This window comes from Colletotrichum navitas (genome assembly GCF_030913465.1).
Source record: "Colletotrichum navitas strain CBS 125086 chromosome Unknown LY79scaffold_67, whole genome shotgun sequence".
In the NCBI taxonomy this organism is placed as follows: Eukaryota; Fungi; Ascomycota; class Sordariomycetes; order Glomerellales; family Glomerellaceae; genus Colletotrichum; species Colletotrichum navitas.
This window is the reverse complement of record NW_026850613.1, coordinates 153,915-174,079: the sequence shown is the minus strand read 5'-3', so window position 1 is coordinate 174,079 and position 20,165 is coordinate 153,915. Positions and strand designations below refer to the sequence as shown.

General features: G+C 52.1%; 6 protein-coding genes across 6 annotated transcripts; 3 read left to right on the top strand and 3 right to left on the bottom strand.

The window, feature by feature from the left end:
• Positions 1-197: 197 nt before the first annotated feature.
• Positions 198-2,505, bottom strand: LY79DRAFT_672544 (fungal-specific transcription factor domain-containing protein; the record flags this gene model as incomplete). The annotated part of the gene is made up of 3 exons (XM_060564071.1): positions 198-1,735; positions 1,805-1,891; positions 1,950-2,505. The coding sequence occupies 3 exons, from the start codon at positions 2,503-2,505 to the stop codon at positions 198-200; spliced, it is 2,181 nt and encodes a 726-aa protein (XP_060410529.1).
• A 769-nt stretch (positions 2,506-3,274) lies between these two features.
• On the bottom strand, positions 3,275-3,945 carry LY79DRAFT_564389 (uncharacterized protein). The gene is made up of 2 exons (XM_060558651.1): positions 3,804-3,945; positions 3,275-3,730 (listed from the first exon to the last, which is right to left on the bottom strand). The coding sequence occupies exon 2, from the start codon at positions 3,692-3,694 to the stop codon at positions 3,410-3,412; it is 285 nt and encodes a 94-aa protein (XP_060410528.1). The 5' UTR covers positions 3,695-3,730; positions 3,804-3,945; the 3' UTR covers positions 3,275-3,409.
• Positions 3,946-4,946: 1,001 nt separating this feature from the next.
• LY79DRAFT_564387 (uncharacterized protein) lies at positions 4,947-5,687 on the bottom strand. Its single transcript, XM_060558650.1, has one exon. It carries the CDS (start codon positions 5,518-5,520, stop codon positions 4,969-4,971), a length of 552 nt encoding a protein of 183 aa, XP_060410527.1. The 5' UTR covers positions 5,521-5,687; the 3' UTR covers positions 4,947-4,968.
• Positions 5,688-7,324: 1,637 nt separating this feature from the next.
• Positions 7,325-8,538, top strand: LY79DRAFT_344685 (uncharacterized protein). The gene is made up of 3 exons (XM_060552600.1): positions 7,325-7,624; positions 7,690-8,213; positions 8,293-8,538. Exons 1-3 carry the CDS (start codon positions 7,568-7,570, stop codon positions 8,303-8,305), a joined length of 594 nt encoding a protein of 197 aa, XP_060410526.1. The 5' UTR covers positions 7,325-7,567; the 3' UTR covers positions 8,306-8,538.
• Positions 8,217-9,151, top strand: LY79DRAFT_564383 (uncharacterized protein). The gene has a single exon (XM_060558649.1). The coding sequence runs from the start codon at positions 8,375-8,377 to the stop codon at positions 8,765-8,767; it is 393 nt and encodes a 130-aa protein (XP_060410525.1). The 5' UTR covers positions 8,217-8,374; the 3' UTR covers positions 8,768-9,151.
• A 6,563-nt stretch (positions 9,152-15,714) lies between these two features.
• Positions 15,715-18,516, top strand: LY79DRAFT_694144 (major facilitator superfamily transporter; the record flags this gene model as incomplete). The annotated part of the gene is made up of 4 exons (XM_060564792.1): positions 15,715-15,768; positions 16,332-17,265; positions 17,340-17,577; positions 17,636-18,516. The coding sequence occupies 4 exons, from the start codon at positions 15,715-15,717 to the stop codon at positions 18,183-18,185; spliced, it is 1,776 nt and encodes a 591-aa protein (XP_060410524.1). The 3' UTR covers positions 18,186-18,516.
• Between the last annotated feature and the right edge of the window lie 1,649 nt (positions 18,517-20,165).

Genomic DNA, 20,165 nt, shown 5'->3' with positions numbered 1-20,165 from the left:
CAACACGACTGCCAGCCCGGGTGGACTGTAGAAAGCATGAATAATAAACCAACGACAGAATACAACACGCGGATTTACCCGACGGGAAAGTAAAAAAAAAAAAAAAAAAAAAAAAAAAAAGATGGTTCCGATGCTGAAAAAGAGACGGTATCAGCAGATGAAGGGTCGCGAGTCCATCCCCCCGCCCTCTGAGCAGCTCACGTGCACAGAAAGTCAAGGCCGAGTCTCCTGGCCACGCTTTGCCAGTCCCAAACGGATAGCCAATCGCCTACATCCATCAGGTACCAGACCTCTTCGAGCACCTCAAGTGCCCGGTCGCAGTTGCGGAGACCAGTGTAGCCCCGGACCGACCGGATGATGGCGCGGAGCCGCTCCTGCTGCGCCGGGTCAAAGCACGTGGTGCCGATGACCACGCTTGGCATCAACAGGAGCGTCAGCGCGGGATCGGATGGCTTGAAGCCCTCCATGATGGCCAGAGACTCCTCGACCGTAGACGTGATGCGGTTGTCGTGCTGCAGAGGACGGCGGATCGGGGGTGGAGACGCCGGCCGTTGTTCGTCAATGACGGCGCAGCTGGAGGACCCGGCGTCGGACTCATGCATCGAGCTCGTCCTCGACGGGCCCCTAGAACTAGGCTCGCGCTTGAGCTGCATCGACGACGGGAAACCGCCCGCCGTGGTGGGGCGGAGGCCGGGAGACGAGGCGCAGCTCGTAGCGGTAGAAGGTCGAGAGATTTGCGAATGGCGGCGGGACGAAGATGACGAAATGGAGGTCGCTATAGAGGTCGCCACCGAGAAGACCGACGGGCGTCTCTGGGGGGACGTGGGTGGGTAAATAGTACGGAATAGATGAAGGAACATCATGTGCTTGTAGACCAGGCCTACCCGGTGCCGGCTATCGCCCGGCGGCCAGGTCGGCATCCATTGCTCGATGGCCTCCTGGATCTCCTGTGCCTGATACAGGATGTGATACGTTACCACGGTTTCGGAGCCCTTGTAGATGTTCTCCCTGATCGTATTCCGGATCGTTGTAATGTGGCAAAGATACTGGAACAGGCCGTCGGCGACGCCTATGAGCCTGGGTGAATCGAGGGGAACCAGAGAGGTCCAGTCTGCCGAGGCCAGGCGCGGGTAATTACTTGTGGGGTGCCACAAGAGCTCATCTGCGTAGATGTGATACTGGAAGAACTCGGCGATGAAGGCCAAGAAGATGGGATCCTCGGGGGGCGACTCCTGGATAAGTCGCTTGTAGCCACCGAGGTGGACTCGGTGAGCGCCGTGCGGTTCGCCCTCGATCAGTGTGGTGACGACTAGGCAGAGGATCTGGGCGTAACGCGCGGAAAGGATCGTCGTCTTGTCGACCCCATCGTCCTCCTCGGTGCGGTTCATGTCGGCGTACAGCGTCTTCATTGCTTGCTCTTCGTGATACGCCGACCTTTCCTGCAGGGCCTCGCGGTTGGTCGTCGGGTTCTTCTCCAGGAGTTTTGCGCCATACGGCGTGTCAAAGTCGATATGTTTACTGCTCATGGCGAGAATGGAGTGCATGACGCCCTGGTGGAGGTTTGCCAAAGGCAGGATAATGTCTTTGAAGGCGTTCCTGGCCTCCCCTTCGACGGTGAGGACATTGCTAAGATGTACCCCGTAATGCCGCCAAAAGATTTTGTCCTCGACCGTGTCGACGCCGTTGAACAGTGGTTGCATGGTAAAGACAAGGGACTCCTCGTCTACGGTGTGATCTTTGGGTTATTAGTCAGACAATACGCGTACGGCACATACACCAGGTTGAGAGGCAGAGAGGGACTCACCGGTCGTCGCCTTTTCTTTTCCGCTTCTCCAGAGTTTCTTCTCCTGATAACCCTCGCACACGACGGCGTTCTTCTCGCAGTTCATACCTATCGCAAGAGCCGGGTTAGGTGCGCCCCTACTTCGTATCTCGAACACTGGACCTACATCTCGGCTTCGCCTCGTCGCACTTCTTCTTTCGTCTTCGGCAGGTGATACACCCTGTTTTAGAACGGCCCTTGGTGACCTTGCTCGGGTTAATGATGGGCGCCACGGGGTGTTTGCGAGGCCGTCCACGGGGGCGTTTCTGTTTCGGCTGGGTTGCGGATGCGATCAGAGATGCTTGTGCTGGCGTTAAGGGTGCCTCCTTCAGATCGTCGAGATTGAAATCGTCGTCCGTGGGCTCGAGTTTGGGTACGGTGAGGATGTCATCCGAGTCCTGTTCCCACACAATGTCGTTGTCAGCGTCGTCCCCGTCACAGGTCTCGGCGTGGCCGGTGCTCCAGGAGTCAGTGCAAGACGAGGATGCGGAGTGTACCATTGTCGGAGCGCAGGATGGATCCATGTTTGCAATGTCCATGCCGGTACTGACGGGAGACAAGGGGCCAGCGTGAGAGTGAGAGTGGGAGTGAGAGAAGTTGGTGGACGTCATCCAAGCGGCTGCCGCTTGGGAAGCGGGCGAGTGCGGTAGGAGCATATCGTCTTGCATGTTGTCGTCATACATGTTGTCGTCTGATGAGTTGCTGCGATTATCCGACCACGAAAGAGCCCCTTCGTCCGACAAGGTTGATAAGGCAGTGAGTTCCATGGCTCGTCAATAGCGAGACCATGCCAATAGGGAATGGTCAAAATGGAGGTTGATGTGCCCGACCCTTAAAGATACAAGTCGGGGAAGAACAAGTGGCGGCGCGCTGGGGTTTCGACGGTTGTTGGACTGTCGATCAGATATCAAAGGCGGGAGGACGCCATGGGGCGGAATGCCAACGAGGTCGAAGTGGGGCAACGGACGGCAACAGCAAGCCTTCTTGAGGACAAGTGGTCGTGGCCTCTAGTCAGACTGAGATAACGGTTGATGGAGAGGAGAGAGTGTGTGAGTGATGGAGAGGATCAAGACTGGCTGCGAGGAGAGGCTCAAGAAGAAGGAGAAAAGGGTAGATCGACGGAGAGCCGACGCGGAATGGAGGGGCTCAGATGGGTGGATAGATGATCGCTGGGTCTTATTTGGAACGCAGCTTGGCCGTCGACGCCAAGTGGGAAGGGACGGAGGGTCGTTGGACGGCAGAACATGGGGCCTGGCGGCTTCGAGGGGGCGGGATATGTCTGCAGATAGCTGCGCTGCCAGTGGGCAGGACATCGGGACATCGGGACATCGACAGGGTTTAGAGGCGAGCGAGAGCGAGAGAAGACGTGCAGAGAATCGATGCTCTTCCCATGTGCATGCACTAAGAGGTCCCCTAGCATCTTAGTGTAGCTCCCCACATGCAAGGTGTACATGGGAGAAGGTGTACATGGGAGGGAACACTACTTGCGAATGGGGGGGAGTCTTGTTTCCCATACGATGATGGGCGGTACATGGGGCGGATAAGGACGGATGGGTGTGTGGGATGGATGGGATGCGAGTTGAGGTCTCACGTCGTACCGAGTATGCCAAGACCATATAAGAGAGAGAAAGAGAGAGAGGCATGCTTGATGCTGGTCAGGCCAGGCCTCCTCCTCTCGCACCTCCGCCCTCCAGAGAACACAGCATCTAGTGGTAATGCCGTGGGTTTCCCGTCGTGTGCCGTGCGTGTATCCGTACCGTGGGCCAGACCATGGCGAAGACAGAGCCCGGTAGCTATCGTATATCGAAAAATAAAGAGCAGGGCCACGACGGAGTTGCTGTCCGCTCGGCTGCCGTCCATGGTGGATGGCATGTGGGGTTTGTCTCTTGTCGGCACTGTCTATCCACTCTTGGTGATGGTGCGGTCAGTTTTATTTTTTCACCATTGCAGTTACGAATGAGGAGACCAGCGGAAGACAGACCAGACCAGACCAGACCAGACCAGGCAAGGCAAAGACTCTGAATATGTGTGGTGCATCTTGCCGTTGTCCCTGTTTGCTCCTCTCTCTGTCTCTCTCTTTCGTGTTCTTACACACACACACACACACACACACATCCGTCCTCCCTGGTCCTCCTCGTCTTCCTCCTCCACATCCCTTGACTCTTCTGGGGCCCTTGCCCATCCATCAGCCCTGGTCGCTGCTAGCGTGGTGTGGCCGACCACCCCTGCCCGTCCAAGTGAAGTACTCTCAAGTAATGAAAGCCACTAACCGCGCAGGATAGCATCCTCACGATGGCTCAGAGTATTTGAACTCGCAATCGTAGGATTCGGTGGTGTTGTATTAACAAGGGCCAATCTGGCCAAAAATTGAACATGAAAAATCAAATGAAAATACGTATGGACTGTAGGCACACCCTCGAAAGCAAGCCATGCTTGACAACAAAGTATCGCGGCGTGGAGACTCCACCACGACAGAAATGTGAGCACGACAACCCCAGGGTTAGTGTAAGAAAGATAGGCTTGGTGAGAGGACTGGACAGTAGAAGGGCCCCGTTCGTCAGAATCGACGATGATGAAACGCAGAGATGAGCAAGTGGCCGATCGCCCATCGGCGACTCATGAGTCGTGCTCCGGGCAAAAGCGGACGGGCCTGTGGCCAGGAGCAGAATGAAGCCGTTGCGCCAACGCGCAGGGGGTAGGCGGATGGACTGGTGGTGCGGCGTCGTCTCTCAAATGAGCGAGTGTACTGTAGGTAAAGAGGCCAGGCCGGGACTGTGCCAGACAGACAAGGATGGTCGGGAATCGCGTCGTGTTTTGTCGAGAATAGTGTGGAGGAAAGGAGGGGAGTTATGGCGGAACCCGGAGATGGGCAACGGGGCTTCAGCGCCATCGCATCGTCTTTTGTCTATGAATGGCTGTTGCTCATGCTCGAATGGACGAGTCGCCAATCAAACGGTTCGGCTCACGGTAGCTCGGCGTGCCCCATAGTGTAGACGGCCTCCGTTTTTGGAGAGGGGGCAGACGGCGAGTCAACGTTGGTCGGTACTTGGTCTTGGCTGTTGGAACAGCGGTGCGCCGACGGAGGTCGACTGTACCATGATATCATGGTGGGTGGGGAGACGGAGGGGTCTTGCTTATTAGGCCTGTCAGTGCATATGCAGGAGGCTACATTGGGAGAAACGGCTGCCTCTAGTTTTGTTTCTGACCTTAGTCAAGAGACGGGCAACAACCTCTCGGCGAATTAGCACAAGCCAGTCCATGTACCTGGCCAGGCTGGTGTTGAGAGTGGAAAAGTTGGATAATGGGTGGGTGGGATGGCGCCGCATAGGGTGTGCACTGGACGGGCGGTGGACCTCGAGCCGCAGCCTCCGTAGACATGTGTTTTTCCTGCCTCGTCGCGCCAACTGCCGCGTCGCACATGAAGAGAGGGAGAAGGGGGGAAAAGGGAAATCGGGAGGGGATGGAGTTCGTGAGGGCGATGACTTGACCCGTATTATTACGAAGCATGGTAGGGACCAACCACGGCAGGGCGAGCGCCCAGGGGATTTAGTTGGACTAAGTGTCGCAAGTACCTGGTCTCTGCAGGACTGATTCAAACCTTTGGGCAGAGACACATACATGGCCGGCATGGTGGAGTTGCGCGTTGCGTAAGTAAGGTGAGGGAGTGAGCGGTGCATCGCGATGCGAGCAATTCCCATCTGACTGGTTGAGTTGAGGGCAGGATTCGCCTCGATGAAACCTGAAACTTTGCCGGGATGGATTCTCTCCTTTTTGTGCCTTCTTCCACCTTTCCCACTGCGCTGTCACCGCGTCGTGCCGAGTTGTCTGCAATGCGAAGGCGGTGGGCTGGGCTGGGCAGGGCTGCATTTGCATTGCCTCTCGTGCGGGCGGGCCGGGGCTTGGGACTGGGAGTCATTGACATGGTCTTCATCGTTGTCGTTGTCGTCGTCGCCGCCGCCGGCATGACGCTACCACGGCATGTTTTGATGGACTGCTAGCAGAGCGGCGTCTCGTATCCCTCCTCTCGCCTCACATGTTTGGGCGGCCGATGGAGAGAAGTCGGCTTGACACGGTTTGCGGGGGGGTCGACCTGTCGGGCGGCGGTCAGTTCGATTAGGGCGAGGATCTAGCATATGCCGTGCTGGGCGGCGGTGGCTGTCAACGCTGGAGTGAACGAGCTCGGACGACACGACGGGCTGACCTGCATTGTTAGTTGCAAAAGAAGCAGAGTTCAGGAGAGGCCACGGGCATGAATGACTGACCCTGCCCTGCCCTAGCGGATCGATGCTCTGCGCTGTGCTGCACCTCCGAAGTCTAGTCGGTGGGGAGAAGACCGGTCGATGATCCGAATCGGTGCTGCTGCTGCTGCTGCTGCTGGCCGGCTGGTACAGTGAGTGGCGCCTTGGACTGTCACCCGGTCTGTTCCCGAGGGAGAAGCAGAGAGAGGATGGCGAATGGGAGGCGTGATTCGGCATGTTCCATGGCGGTGCACCGCAATGCGTCTTGGCTTGCTTGAGTGAGGCAAAGAGGAAACATGGGCCTTGCAAGGGCAGGGAAATTCACTCGAGTGTCTCTGTCTCTGTCTCTGTCTCTGTCATTCTGTGTCTCTCTCCTTGTCTCTCTCTCGCGTCCCACCTTGGCCCATTCTCTCTCGATCCTTCCACCAAACTTCCATTCTCATGATACATGCCTTCCTTCCTTCCTCCTAATCCCAGACAGCGGAGGAAGTGCATCGCGTCCGCACCTTCCACATGCCTGCCCGCCCACGCACCCACCAACCAACCAACCAACCAACCAACCAACCAACTGACTGACTGACTGACTGTGCGTCCCAAGCAGCATAGCAGGAAAGAGAAAAAAAGAAGGAAGGATGGAAGGAAGGAAGGAAGGAAGGAAGGAAGGAAGGAACCTTGATGAACGGCCCTTCCTGTCGGCCCACATGTGCCGTTGATATCGGCATCGGCTATTACCTACGGATACCTATGTACATAGGTACGTATACCCACGGATTGGTCGCCCGCGAAATTGGTACCTAAGCGATCTGCAACTCTGCGGCTGTGGCACGTGAGAGAGAGGCAGCAGGACCTACTTGATTGCACGCTATTTTAACGTGCGTGATCCCGTCCCCTTTCCGTCCTGTCAAGCAAGGCAAGGACGACGTCAAACCTTTCCGTCGATGCCAGTCACCGTTCCGTGGTGCACAGTGCGCCCAACGGACTCGGCTGCTACCTACCTTAGTCCACATCATTAAACTATCTGGACGCTTTAATAGCATGAGACCCACTGTCAGCCGCTGTAGAGATGAGGGGGCCGCCCCGCTGACAACCAGCAACAGATAAGCCGCTAAGCCCGAGGAGGGGAAAGGGAGTGCCCCCTGCGCACTGTACTGTGGAGATGCCGCTACCTGCCTGCCTACTATGTACTTCCCTGATCCTCCCTGCCCGTCTTGCCTGCCAGGGACCCTACCCTGCCACCTGCCTACCTACCCTTGGTTCCTTTCTCTCCCGTACTTCACTCGTCCATCTATCCTGCCTTCCCTTTCCCCAAGTAAGTATTCGTACATCGTAGGTAGGTACGCAAGACTGGTCCAAACGACGAGAACCTTCCCACCTCGACGGTTGAGGTACCTACCCATCTTGGTATCCTGTTGAGTCAGCCATGACAGCTTCTGCCTCTGTCCAAGGCTACCTGCTTTCGGGCCTTACCCCGACGGAGAACACTCCGTTCCGTACCTGACTCTCCGAGATGCCATCGACAGAACAGAGACGCAGCGGGCCTCCTCAAATCTTGCATCTTGAATCAGTATTCCGTCCCGTATTCCTACTTGCTCTCAGATTGTCTGACCTTTCCTTGTACTGAGTACCTAGGTAGAATCGCCGCGCTCGGAAATCGTGGCACAGACCCCCCGTCCCTATACGGGAGACGTCTGTGTCTGCCTGCCACACATGTTCGTACACTCCAAGTACCACCCATGCATCCATCCATCTCAGCTAGTCGCCCATTCGAGGTATCCATTCGACAGGCGTCGGCCACTACACACACATACACACACACCACCGTCCGTCCGTCCGTCCGTCCGTCCCCCGTTGTCGTTGTCAAATCGATTGACTTTGCATATCCTTCGGACCCGGAGCCCGCCCCGACAACATGCCGAGGCCTACGCTTGTTCTCTCTTGATTTCCCGTTCCTCTTTTACGTCATTGCCTGCTTCCTCCGCGCCTCGCTTTCGTCCTCAGCTCCGGTTTTGGTCGACGGCCATCGTCCAAGTTTCTATGCTCCCAACACCGAACGACCGATTTCGCCCAGGAATACTTCCGGCAAATGTCGGACCAGATAAGCCCTGTGCCATGGGGGGGGGGGGGGGGGGGCACTCCCACCTGCGCGCCAGAATGTACTGTAGGATCGCATGAATCCGCCAATGGTCCCCTCCATGCATGCATGCACGCACGAATATTGTTGACGATGGGTAGCACCGGCCGGTGAGATTGGGTTTCAAAGTCGGACTGAACCCGCTCCTCATGAGGTTGCCACAGTTTCAAGCCTCGGCGGATTATGGCTGCGTCCAGACGTCTTTGGCTGCAATTCTCCAAGCCTCCAGCAGCAGAAGCAGCGCTGTTGCCTCACGTGCTCGAATCCGAACCACCTGCCTCGTCTTGTGCCGCCTGCTGCCGATCCAGCAGATCTCGGTTTCTTTTGGAACCATATTCAGCCGGCAATACGATTATCCACTTTCACCCTTGCTCCGGTCACCAAGCCTGGGACGCCTTATCCTGTCGACCATCTTTACGATACATAATTAGTACGGATACATCGCCCGCCCAAGTCGGCAACAGCCTCGCGCTATTTAACCTCCCCCCCGGAGTCTCCGTTCGGGGGGAGGACAGGCTTGCCTGCGGCGGCGTTACACGGATTGGCTCCGGCGCGTTGCTTTTGGTGATCCACTGACTAATTACCTACCAGAACGACCCCTGATGTGACAACATACTCCAAGTGCCATGCATCTTGACCGAGGTTGAGGTTGGCTTCCCCAGAGTTGCTCAAGAAAAGAAATCTAACATATCTTCTATAGTGGATAGGTAAACCCCATCTTCGCCTGTGTCAAGTGAAGCCAAGCCTGGCATGTCTTGCGACTCGTTGGTCTCGATAATTGGTGCGGTGGTCCAAGCAGTGCTAGTGTGCCATCCGCTATCGGCAAAAACGCTCACGTTGGACGGCATAATGCGCCGAGCCGTTTGTTCTGGAGTCCAAGCGGGGAGGGGTCGTATCCGTAGTGGTTCTCGCTGAGCTTGAGCCCCTATCCGGCTCTGCTCTCGTTGCGGACATAACCTGGTGCGTGCCCCCCCACGCTGGTGTTATTGAAGTTTGCTCGCATATCGATTGTCCTCTTTATTGGGACTAATCTGACAAATATCCGTAAGCATTCCCAAGCATCCGTACACTGAGCGTGATCACCAAAATCTCCGCGAGTGCCGTTTTCCGACGCGTTAGTACATCGCAGCCGTCCTCGCTGACCAAGCTGCGAGGAGCGAGAGCCCCAAAGTCCCTGGCCATGGGTTAAGGCCTGACGACATTCATTTCCCATCCACTAGACCTCCCGCTAGTCGTTTGTGCTTGCGAAGCTAGTAAATGCCCGTCGCGGTTGCGAACATAGGGCCCGTAACCCACAGCCTACCCGCTGCAACTCATGGACACCCCCCCGGTCCCACGACGGGTCATGCTCACAAGCGCCACACAGCTCTCCGCGCCGCCTAGGGGTTGCTCCCAAAGTGATCAACAGGTATGGCATCGAGCCGACTGGGCCTGTAAACTTCTCGTCATTTGCGTGCAACATATCAGGCCGGAGATTATGGCAATGGAATGTGGTATTGGATCTTTCTGATATCCAGACCTGGATCGCAGCCGCAGTCATCATAATTGCCGACAGTCAGAAGAAGGTTATGAAGGCCGATATCTCCCGACACGCAAGATGACGAATTACATGCCGAGCTACTACGATCGAGGTTCGCCAAATATACGGAGTATATATGTATATACATATATAAGCGCCCCAGCGCCACATCTGGCGCTGGGACAGAGGGCATGCAGTATTTACTTATTCGTCTGGGGGTTGAGACTTGTGGCTGAGACATGTATGCAGCTCGTGCTGGGCGAGGGCCACTTGACTGGCCTCCAGGCATCCCCCGTCCAGTGGTAACCCGATAGCGTGCTGTCGGGTTACCCAACATGGCATTCCAGCGCGTCGGAGTCAGTGTCCGTCAAGGCATGCTCGACTTCGACTGACAGCCAAAGGCTCATCCAACCCAGCTCAGCCTGGCCCATGATGTCCATCTCATATTGGGGGCGGGCTTCTTAGGGACGTCATGGGTTGAACCCATATCGCCCTCCCAAGTCTGCGCGCCACGACCTCTCGTCATAGATTTCACGTCCCCTTCTAGTACAAGAGGTAAAGTGCGCCAAGGCATAATGAAGCGACGCCAATCGCCTCATTCCCGGTTGTGGCTATGGGTAGTGAACAGTGGTTTGTCAAACTGGGCATTGCATCTTCTTGTTGACCGTTAACGCGACGGGAGGGGGGATCCATACCAGCCAACGTCCTAGCACCCCCCGATAAACAGTGAGTCCGACCGTCCGGGGGGAAGGTTTGGCCCATTGTTCGATCTAGCTATTCCCCTTCATCATTTTGACTTTCGAGACGGTGCGTGCCGTCGACGGCTGGTCTCCACAGGTATTGGATCACCACTAGCGTGCCCGCCTGCCCGCCCGCCCGTCCGTTCGCCTTTCAACCAGAACATCGCTCGGTATGGATCATGGTTGATTACTTTACTCGCTATAAGATTCGCTTTCCAACTTCATGCCTTCTCCGATATTACTACAACCGTGGCGTTCCAAGGCTAGGCTGCAGGGCCAGCGTTGCAGTTGGTGCAACGAGGGTCCGTTGAAACCCGCATCAAATGTTACTGATCCATCATCCCACAGGGCTCATATAATCATCATTAACTCCTGTGTCCCTATATGGACCGCCAAAAGAAGACTCATGCTGCCAAACACAGAACACATACTGTACGTCAGCTGCTGGACAGCCCCCATTGTAACCTCAGTCGGACTCGCAAGCGGAACTACAACTACACTATCCCATCTTACACAACGGAACACCATTTTTTACTGTAGTCAACCCTAGATCCATGGTCCAGTGGCAGGATCCTGGGCTATGCCTGTCATGAATAAGACAGTCTAACTTCAGAACTCTTAGCGTGGAGGTTCGTATAGCAATTGCAAGTACTCGAGGGTACTTTACACGACCCCCACCAACATTAAGCCCTCGTGCTTCATTGGTGCGCATTCGATTCGTTTGCGACTCACCTTCCTTGCCCTTGGCCCATTTTGTGACTGGACTTGAGCTGTGGGGTTCTGACCCTCATTCCTGCTCAGCAGGACTCTTGACCGTGGTTCGCTGCTCGGCCTCCTTGTGTCTCCATGCTTAGACGAAAGGGGGAGTGGGTTCCTCAAAGAGGACCGGAGACCCTCTATACCGCTGCAGAGCCCGCTGCAGATTCGGGATTTTCGCAGGGAACAAACAAGCGGATGATTCATCTGAGACGATGTTCTCGTCGATTGCTTGAGGTGGCTCTATCACATCAAACCCCCCCCCCCCTTTCTGCGGTAGACTGCATGCCCGAAACCAACGGATCTGTCGCAACACCTTCTGCTCTCGTCGTTCCATTCCGCCGTAGTACCACAACACCACGGGGAGCGCGAACTCGATGTTCCCCACACGAGTCGTGAAAGATCTTCAGAACCCGCCCACGCTTGATGCCTGCCGCTCGCGCCGTCGGGGGGCTCGTACTCCTTGCCCGCATCGCGTCAGAATTTCCGTTGTCCACAACTCCTTTCGTGTGTTCCGCGACTCTCGTAGTATAACTACTGTACATTACCGGTTGTATTTCTGCCTTTGAACCGAAGAATAGGTGCTGGTTCCAGCCAGACGTCCGGTGCTTCAAAAGTTCGGACGTGACCTCACACTGCCAAGTGCCGAGCTTCACTGAGCTCGCTGAAAGGCAAGATGTCAATTTAGCGGAAACACCGTCCGAACTACCCTCGTCAAGGACGCGAGCCGCCGTCACGACCGAGATCAAAACAAATCTTGAACCGATTTCAAACGCACGGAGTAGCAAAGCCCTTTTGGTGGGCACCAGTCACCTTCAGCTTCCATCGACCCACAGGCCCCCCCCCTCCACAGCATCCTTCGTCGCCTCTTCGTTCCCGCTTGTGTCAGGCGATTTGAAAGATTGGGTTGTCCTTGATCGAGCCGATGCTTCTTCGAGTAAGGCGCCGTACGAACCTGCACCTTCTCCGACGGCCTAGTTATCTGCAGCACAGACACTGCGTGCATAGTATTTCCTCCCGAAGCGGAGCTTGTGATGGCGTAATGTTCGGGGGGGGCTGGGGTTGGGCTACCTATCAATCAGCTGGGCCGCCTCCACAGATGTGATTCATGCCAACTTGGTCAGTGACAATCATTCAGCTTTGGCGCCCGATTGCTCGCCATCATCTTTCTCTTGGACAATAGCTCTGATAGATCGACCACTAGCGCACGCCCTGCACTGCGATTAACAGGGCACAGGCATCAAACACCGGCCAACTCATTCCTGGCGTCGCGGACAGGACTGTCCCAGCAAGAAATGGCGGTGTCTGAGCTGCACGGTTCCAATAACCCGAACACGTTGGTTTTGAAGCAGGGAATAGGCCGATTCCAGATCGCCGGGAAAGGGTATCACTTGGAAAACACTTCAACCTCATCGAAACGTCCCCACGATATACAGTCGCGATGGACACAGCGGTCATCAGACGTGACCCGCGATGTACATAGTAGGTTTTGTTCGTTCTTTTCCTCTTTGCACCGCCTCACACTAGGGAATGGACAGACTTCCGGCTTAGTTGGCACTTGCGGTGAAGGCTTCATCCCGGCACTCTCTGAGACTTTTCCGATCGGAAACGGAGGTGTATGCCTAGGACCGCCTCGTGGCCGTCTACAAGCCCGAGTCAATTCTAGCTCGTTGATGAAGGTGGCATCCAAAAGACTAGCCTCTCGTTAGTTCCCAATGCCTAGAACTGCTTCTGAACCTGCACCAGAGCAATATTCTGGTCATCGTTATCAGGGTACTGATGTTGAATACCTGTGAGAACTATCAGAGAGCAGTCGCCGGGAACCCCTCCCTCAAAGCCATTCTGCTCAGCACGTCGACGATATTCAGTCTATATTGCGCAGCGTGTGGCAGATCTCCCGTGGCCTACAGGGCCTAATCTCGATAGCCTGGTCCCACAGCATGTTGACAGCTTATGGCCACGTATCTCAGTGGTTCTTTTCGCCCTGATGCTTGGGTATACCCGGCAGGGAGCTCGCCATTCTACATACCGTAGTGCATAAAACGAGATTCAAAATGGAGCAGGGTTTACATGCATATATGCGTGGGCCGAAGATCGAAGTTTGTGAAGCCAGATCCATTACGTCACTAAAGTGTGATATTCAATACGATGTTTGCGCACCAACTGGTGCCCGGGGGCCCTATACCAGAACTTGACCGCTTGGCTTACAGACGGGATTGCAATCGATGCACATATTTCGTGCATGACCAGTAGGTGGGGCAATGATCAGTGTGAGGCCCAGTGGCTGCCAGTCTTCGGCCTCAAAATCCAGAACAAGATATACCTCCTTGTAACCTTTGACCCGAGAGCGTGGATGATGATAGGCCCGCCTTTTCCCCCCTCGTGTGATGGAGGATGCATGACCTGCACCCATCTGGACGATCAGGTTGGATAGATGTAAATGCCAGGGCATCTGCTCGGATGCAACCTTCAGCCCGGCCAGAATAATTAATGTGCGAACAAACTATACGTTTTCGGAGTTTACTATAAGCGAAATCAAATAAGCAATGGGTTTCAAAGTCATCGACATGATTTTGAGTCAATATGATGGAAGATGTGATTATTTACTTGGCCAAATGGGCGCCCAAGGCATGTGGCAAATGACAAGCGTGTGACATATAACCAAACAATATGTCTGGACGGTGAACTACCCGTCGTGGTTTTAGAGCCTGATCAGTGAAGGACTGAAAGAACCGTCAGCTACTCAAATGAAATCCTATTCTATTCCTGATGCGACAGTCCGCCAGTTGAAAATGGCGTATTCCAGTCCTGAATTAATCTACTTATTGTTCCATTTGGTCTAGTAGGTGATCTGTCATTAACACACCATGGCGACCCGACCAACCCTTCATAGCTAGCACATCTTCTCGTCTAACATTATACCTACCTACTGGCTTTTGAACCATTCTGAGCCGGTTACAGTACAAGCCACAACTCATACTGACTTGTTCCTTCTTCTTTCTACTTCATCTTCCTTTTTTTTTGGCTGTGTTCTGTAATGAAAAGGCTTTACTACAAAGGCACGTAAGCATATCCTGATCGAGACACAGTAGCTTCGGCGAGGAACTTGCAAGTTTACTAGATGCCTTAGTCTGGAACCACCATACGCTTTTCTCGCCGCCTCTCCGTTCTCTTACTCTACAATGTAGCTTAATAGCTTGCTGTTGTGCGGTGAGATGTACCGTAGTATTCATTTTGTATGTTCATGTTGAGCTAAATGATGCCTATAAGAAAATCGACTCTTTAGTTTAAAGAATCAACTCTCAGTGGGGTATTAGTTACACTTTGACGGTACATATATACTATACTAGTATAGCACTTGACTTCTCTTTTGCCAGCAAATGTCTTCAAGCCTCTTACATAATGATCATTGAGCACGTTCTTGCCTCAGGTGTAGATAAGGACATTAACTGACCTATTTCATATCTATATCACATCTGACTATCGCAAATGATACCGAACATTTGGCATATGACAAATGATGAACGCGCGGTACTTGTAAGAATGCGAAATAATTCCCATTCAATCATTGGGTTTCTCTCTTCTCAGACTTAACAACTCATCAGTCGATCATATTGTTTGGAAGGGAAGCCAGATATCGTTGGTTAAATGCAAATATCCAAAAGATAGGCTGGAGACTTGTTTGGTATTTTAGAGAACTAACAATCATCGTAGCATCCAAGAAGTGGCTCATCCCGGATAAACTATCCTCCTCGAACCACATCACTTCGGCCTAATTAGGCACTTTCAACTTCATATACAAGGGGATGATTTTATTTTCTTATGAATCGTCAAGTAATGGTAAATACAGTAAGGATTGATAACGGTTCTATTAACAAAATCTTCTTCTGCCTCTCGGCGCAAGTTCTTAGACTACCATTAATATAACATTTGACAAAAGCAAACTTCAATGAAAGTTTTACATACCTATAGACGACTCAAGAAACGAGCCTTTATTGGGCACTTGATGTTTTGAATCATGTGCTTACTATGTTTTAAGGTGCCGGGAAGAAACGGTTGTAGATCATACACTGATACTAGTTTCGGAACCGGACCCAAAGCGGCTAGCCACCATAATGTGTGCCCTCTTTGACGACCGGCCTTCTCATTGTTTTGCAGGCTTTGATAGACTCCACGATGTTCTTTCTCTCGATTTTGGCTGCAAACGCCCTTCCGCGTTGGAGTTCTATTATAGTAGCGAATGTTGTGATCTGACGGTGCAGCCAAGCTCAGTAATGGTCGTATATCCTCTTGCTACGTCATAGCGAATAAATATTAGGTGTAGCTGGAACTTTTGAGGCATTGTTTTTCTATTGTTGGTGACAGAGGTCGAGAATAACTCGTTTCCAGCTTTTGTGAAAGTTTCAGACATGATGAATGAATAAAGGCCGAGGCGCGAATGACTTCATCACCAAGTCTTGAATGTGTCCGCCTGCGGTACTAAGGTCTTTGAGAACTTCGTAGGACACATGACCATTCTCGGCGATTTCTTAGAATACGTCCGGTCTGCCGAGGTCATAGAGGTAATGGGGGGCGGTATTCTAGCATCGGATGCCACTTTTGGCTAGCAGCCGGGTGTAAATACCGCTTGTCTGGGCGGGTTTGCTTGCCAAGAATATTAACTTGGATAGTATGCGGGAAGTCGGAGAGTCAGCAAGTAATCCAGCACAAGGATACTCCTACAAGCATGTAGACATTTCAAAGGTGCGACAACATAACGACGCTGACGTCAATGAAACAAGTTTAAGAAGGTTTGAAGGACTCGGCGATGGACAAGCGATTTGCGGGGAATCGTTCGCGGGGAAAGGGTTCAAAGTCTGGAAAGTGAAAGTCTATGAGATTGGCGCTGACCTTTGAGTGGTCAGGTTTCCTAGGATGCAGCATGATGCTCTGAGGGTCTCCCTCTTACTCAGGGTCGCTTGCAGGGCCATCGGTTCTTATTTTGGCTTTTAAATACCACCCGACACGTCCTGCAGAGTCATGACAGATTTTGTCTTCTTTGAGTACCATCATCCATCATTTCTTTTATGAATCCTTCATGCTGCTTTAATGAGATTCCAGTATGAACTACTCCACTGCCTCCCAGTCACCTCCTTACCACAACGCTGGACCCCCAGCAAATTCTAGGTCTCATGTAGCGGCTTGGCCTCGCGAGAACGAAAAGAATGACCACGACCACGATACGCCGTCGACAAAATACAACGATGATACTCGATACTTAGAATCGACGCAATCTTCCTTTGATGCGCAAGCGCAGGCACAAGGAGGTGCCCTTTATCGAGATGGCAAGCTCATTCTTCAACCAGCTCCGACACAAGATCCGCGGGATCCCCTCAACTTGCCCCTATCACGAAAAGTGCTAGCTTGCTTTTGCCTATCCTGTTTTGGTGCGCTGGCCGCTGCCGCTGAGTTGATCTTGGGCGCCATGTTGCCGGTCTTCGCCCTGGAGTACTCAGGCATCGATCCAAAGCTCCTCAAGTCGCTGACCGCATCTGGTGGTCTTCCTGCCGGTACAGATCCGCTGAAATACCTCTCCATGCTACCGAATGCCCCGCCGATTGTCGAGATCTACCTTCTGGCTTCGCTTCCCGTTCTGGTCATTGGCTTATCCAATCTTCTTCTGGTTCCATTGGCTATATCCGTCGGTCGTCGTCCCGTCGTTCTGACCACTGGCGTTGTCGCTATTTTGGGATGTATCTGGGCAGGGAATAGCCGCTCGTTACCATCGCACTTGTTGGCTCGTTGCGTTCAGGCTGTTGGCGCCGGTACTGTTGAGAGTTTGATTCCGTTTGTTCTACAAGACATGGTCTTTGTCCACCAACGAAATTCATGGATCTCTGGCGTGTTTGCGGCTCAAGGTGTTATTATTATAGTACTTGGCGTTGCTACACCACAAATCATCATCGATTTGAGTTGGCGTTACATGTATTTTCTTACTGCTGCTGGTGCTGCCTTTTTTCTTATTGGCGTCTTTTTCTTCATGCCCGAGACCAGGTGGGAGAGAACCCGCGCTGAGATGAGTAAGTACCAAGATACCCAACATATATATATATATATAGCTACACCTTCAGATTAGCTAACAGAAACTGTATAGATGGTGTGCCTCGCAACGAGTCTGGCTACAAGCACGCCCCAAGAACTTTCCGATATAACATTGCATTTTTTCACGGCGAGATGCAATGGCGAAAAGGCTGGAATGCCTTTATTGACACGCTGCGAACATTCTTTTATCCACATATATTCTTCATCACTATGCTTAATAGCGTGATGATTGCTTGTGCATTTGCAGCTGGATATACTGTTGGACCTGCACTCATAACGGCGCCGTGGTCGTAAGTAATCGCACCTTCAGTGGATTTCAGGAAATCTCTCTGACCATTACTCCTCAAGATGGAACTTCCTGTTACTTGGCCTCTGCCTTGTCCCCGTTCTTATTGCAGCCATTGCTGTTGCCTTGGTCACAGGAAAGGCTGCTGACTGGGTGGCTAATCGCATAGCCAAGAAACGTGGAGCTCGTCTCCCAGAAAACCAACTTGTCAATATCATCTTCCCTACTCTCTGTGGCATCGTAGGCTCTGTCATCTTCGGTCTGGCGGGTTCCAACCAGCAGGACTATTCCTACTTCACGTTCCTTGCCGGATTTGGAATGATGGCTTTTGGCTTTCTAGGTGCTAATACTATCGGCGCCGTCTACGTTCTGGAATGTTACCCTCATCTTGCAGGTCCAGCTTTGGTTAATATTGCGTCATTCAGATGCTTGTTGGCGTTCATATTGTCCTTTAAGATATCTGACTGGGTTGTGGAAATGGGATATTTCCATGCGATGATGATTTACACTGGCTTGCTTTCTGCTTTTGCACTGCTAGTTCCTGTAGTATACATCTATGGTCCTGCTTGGAGACGGCGATGGCCGGCTGATCACTTCGGAGACGATATGTAACCAAACTGATAGGAGAGTCTCAATTGTTGTTCCGTATATGATGATTACGGTCACAGTAGGTGTTTTAACCGTATATCAACATACTGACTGTAGGTTTGATAGCTGGCTTTCTACCGCTCCGAGACTTTCGATCGATTTATCTATTTGAATAGTTGATGTTTGCTTGGAACTAGCATCTTTTTAAGACCGATGACTTTCTAAATTCAAATGCCTCTCAACAAGACACATGATAAAATAAATTCAGGTACTGTAATCCCACTGTCCTAAGGATATGTCACGTGAACATCTGGTAGTCGACAGCATCAAGGCTAATGCCTGAAAGGCTAAGCTTTGCTTCCGTGTGAGGTAGAATCTTGAATCAAGATAGTGGGGGGGGCGAAGCCCCCATTTTTATAAACGCTAACTATTACCTAGGCATCACAAGCCAGAAGAAAAATAGCAGTTTTCTACTTAAAGGAATTGATCAAAAATCAGAGTATAGCAAGTCGTCAGAAATTGGCTCATAGCTTCGTCAGAAAATTCATTTGCAATTATTTAACAGATGTGATGACAAAAGCGGATGTGTAATTGCCACTGCGCAATTACGGCTTATATCACAATACACCCCCCCAAGTTTACAACACTATTTATCAGAAGGCTAGTAATATAGAACACTCTTGCTGATTACCTTCTAATTAGGTATATCTAGCTAAAGTATAGGTGGTGTCTTTAACTGCCCTGAACAGTGCTTGAACCTGGGCCCCTCGGAATTGTGGGGGTCTCTGATATAACCTATGCTCATGCCATTAAGGCACACAGAGGTCCAGGGTAGAGCGGGCTTATAACTGTGATGACAAAGCGGATCCGTAATTGCCACTGCGCAATTACGGCTTATATCATGACAACAGACCTAAGTGTTCAATTTCAGTACCAAGACCATACAACCTTGTGAATATTTGCTCACTCTGCTAGGCGCCAAACAAATTGACCCGCAATATCTACACTGGAATTTTGCGTTGATTTACTAGACCGGGGATGGATTTCCAGCTGACGGAAACTCTTTTCTAGCATCATGTTAGATTAATGACCTCATTATCACAATATTCTCACAACCTCGGCAAGGCAATGTCAAAGACCGGCGCTTCGTAGCCGATGAACTTCAGAAGCTTGCCACCCGCGTCCCAGAACATGTTAGAAATACTGTATCAATGTTAAATCATACGAAACTGTCATGATTGGCGCATATGGGTTCCTGAACTGGCATCATCCTAGCTGGTGAGTGTGTCGCACGGGGATACGTACTACAAAACGCCTCGGGGCACCCTTTTAAATCATGGCTCAAGACCAAAGTAGTACTCCAAGCTTAGTTATAGTAGATCAGGTGAGCAACTTCATCTAACTCTTTGGTTGAAGTGCCAATATTTGATTTCAGATTTATATGTAGAGAAGTTCGTTCTCGTGGCAAGAGGAGACCGCTGGATGGGGGAAGAAACTAACGCCCTGCAACTGGCCACACTTATGGTCTTCATGTTGAGGTCCGAAAACTACCTCGGTTACATTTCAATGGTACACAACCTAGTTGAAATTTCTTACGCACAATGTGCTAAACTTTAATGAAGAAAGCGCTGTGACATGATACCTTATTAATCTCGTGCCGTGGTAGTGGAAAATTCAATCAATCCCCCCCCTAACGCCGGATAGCTTCGAAGCTTCCAGCAATTCGCCCAGAAGATGAAAAATAGAGAACCTCATAACAAGGAATCCTTGCGCAGTTGACCATCCAGTTTGCTGTTGGGGGACACTGTGTCACTATGGATTGGAAACTCCAGTCAATCCAAGCTATATTGCCAAAGCATCCAGAAGAACGCCGAAAGAAACGCTCGAGCTCCAACGGCTAAGCGATCTGCTCTTGATCAGAGCCTGAGAGGTGTTCAACGCGATGGTGCACCCGTACTGTATTGCACAACTTCTGGAGATGTGCATGTGCCGCCAAGCTGATGG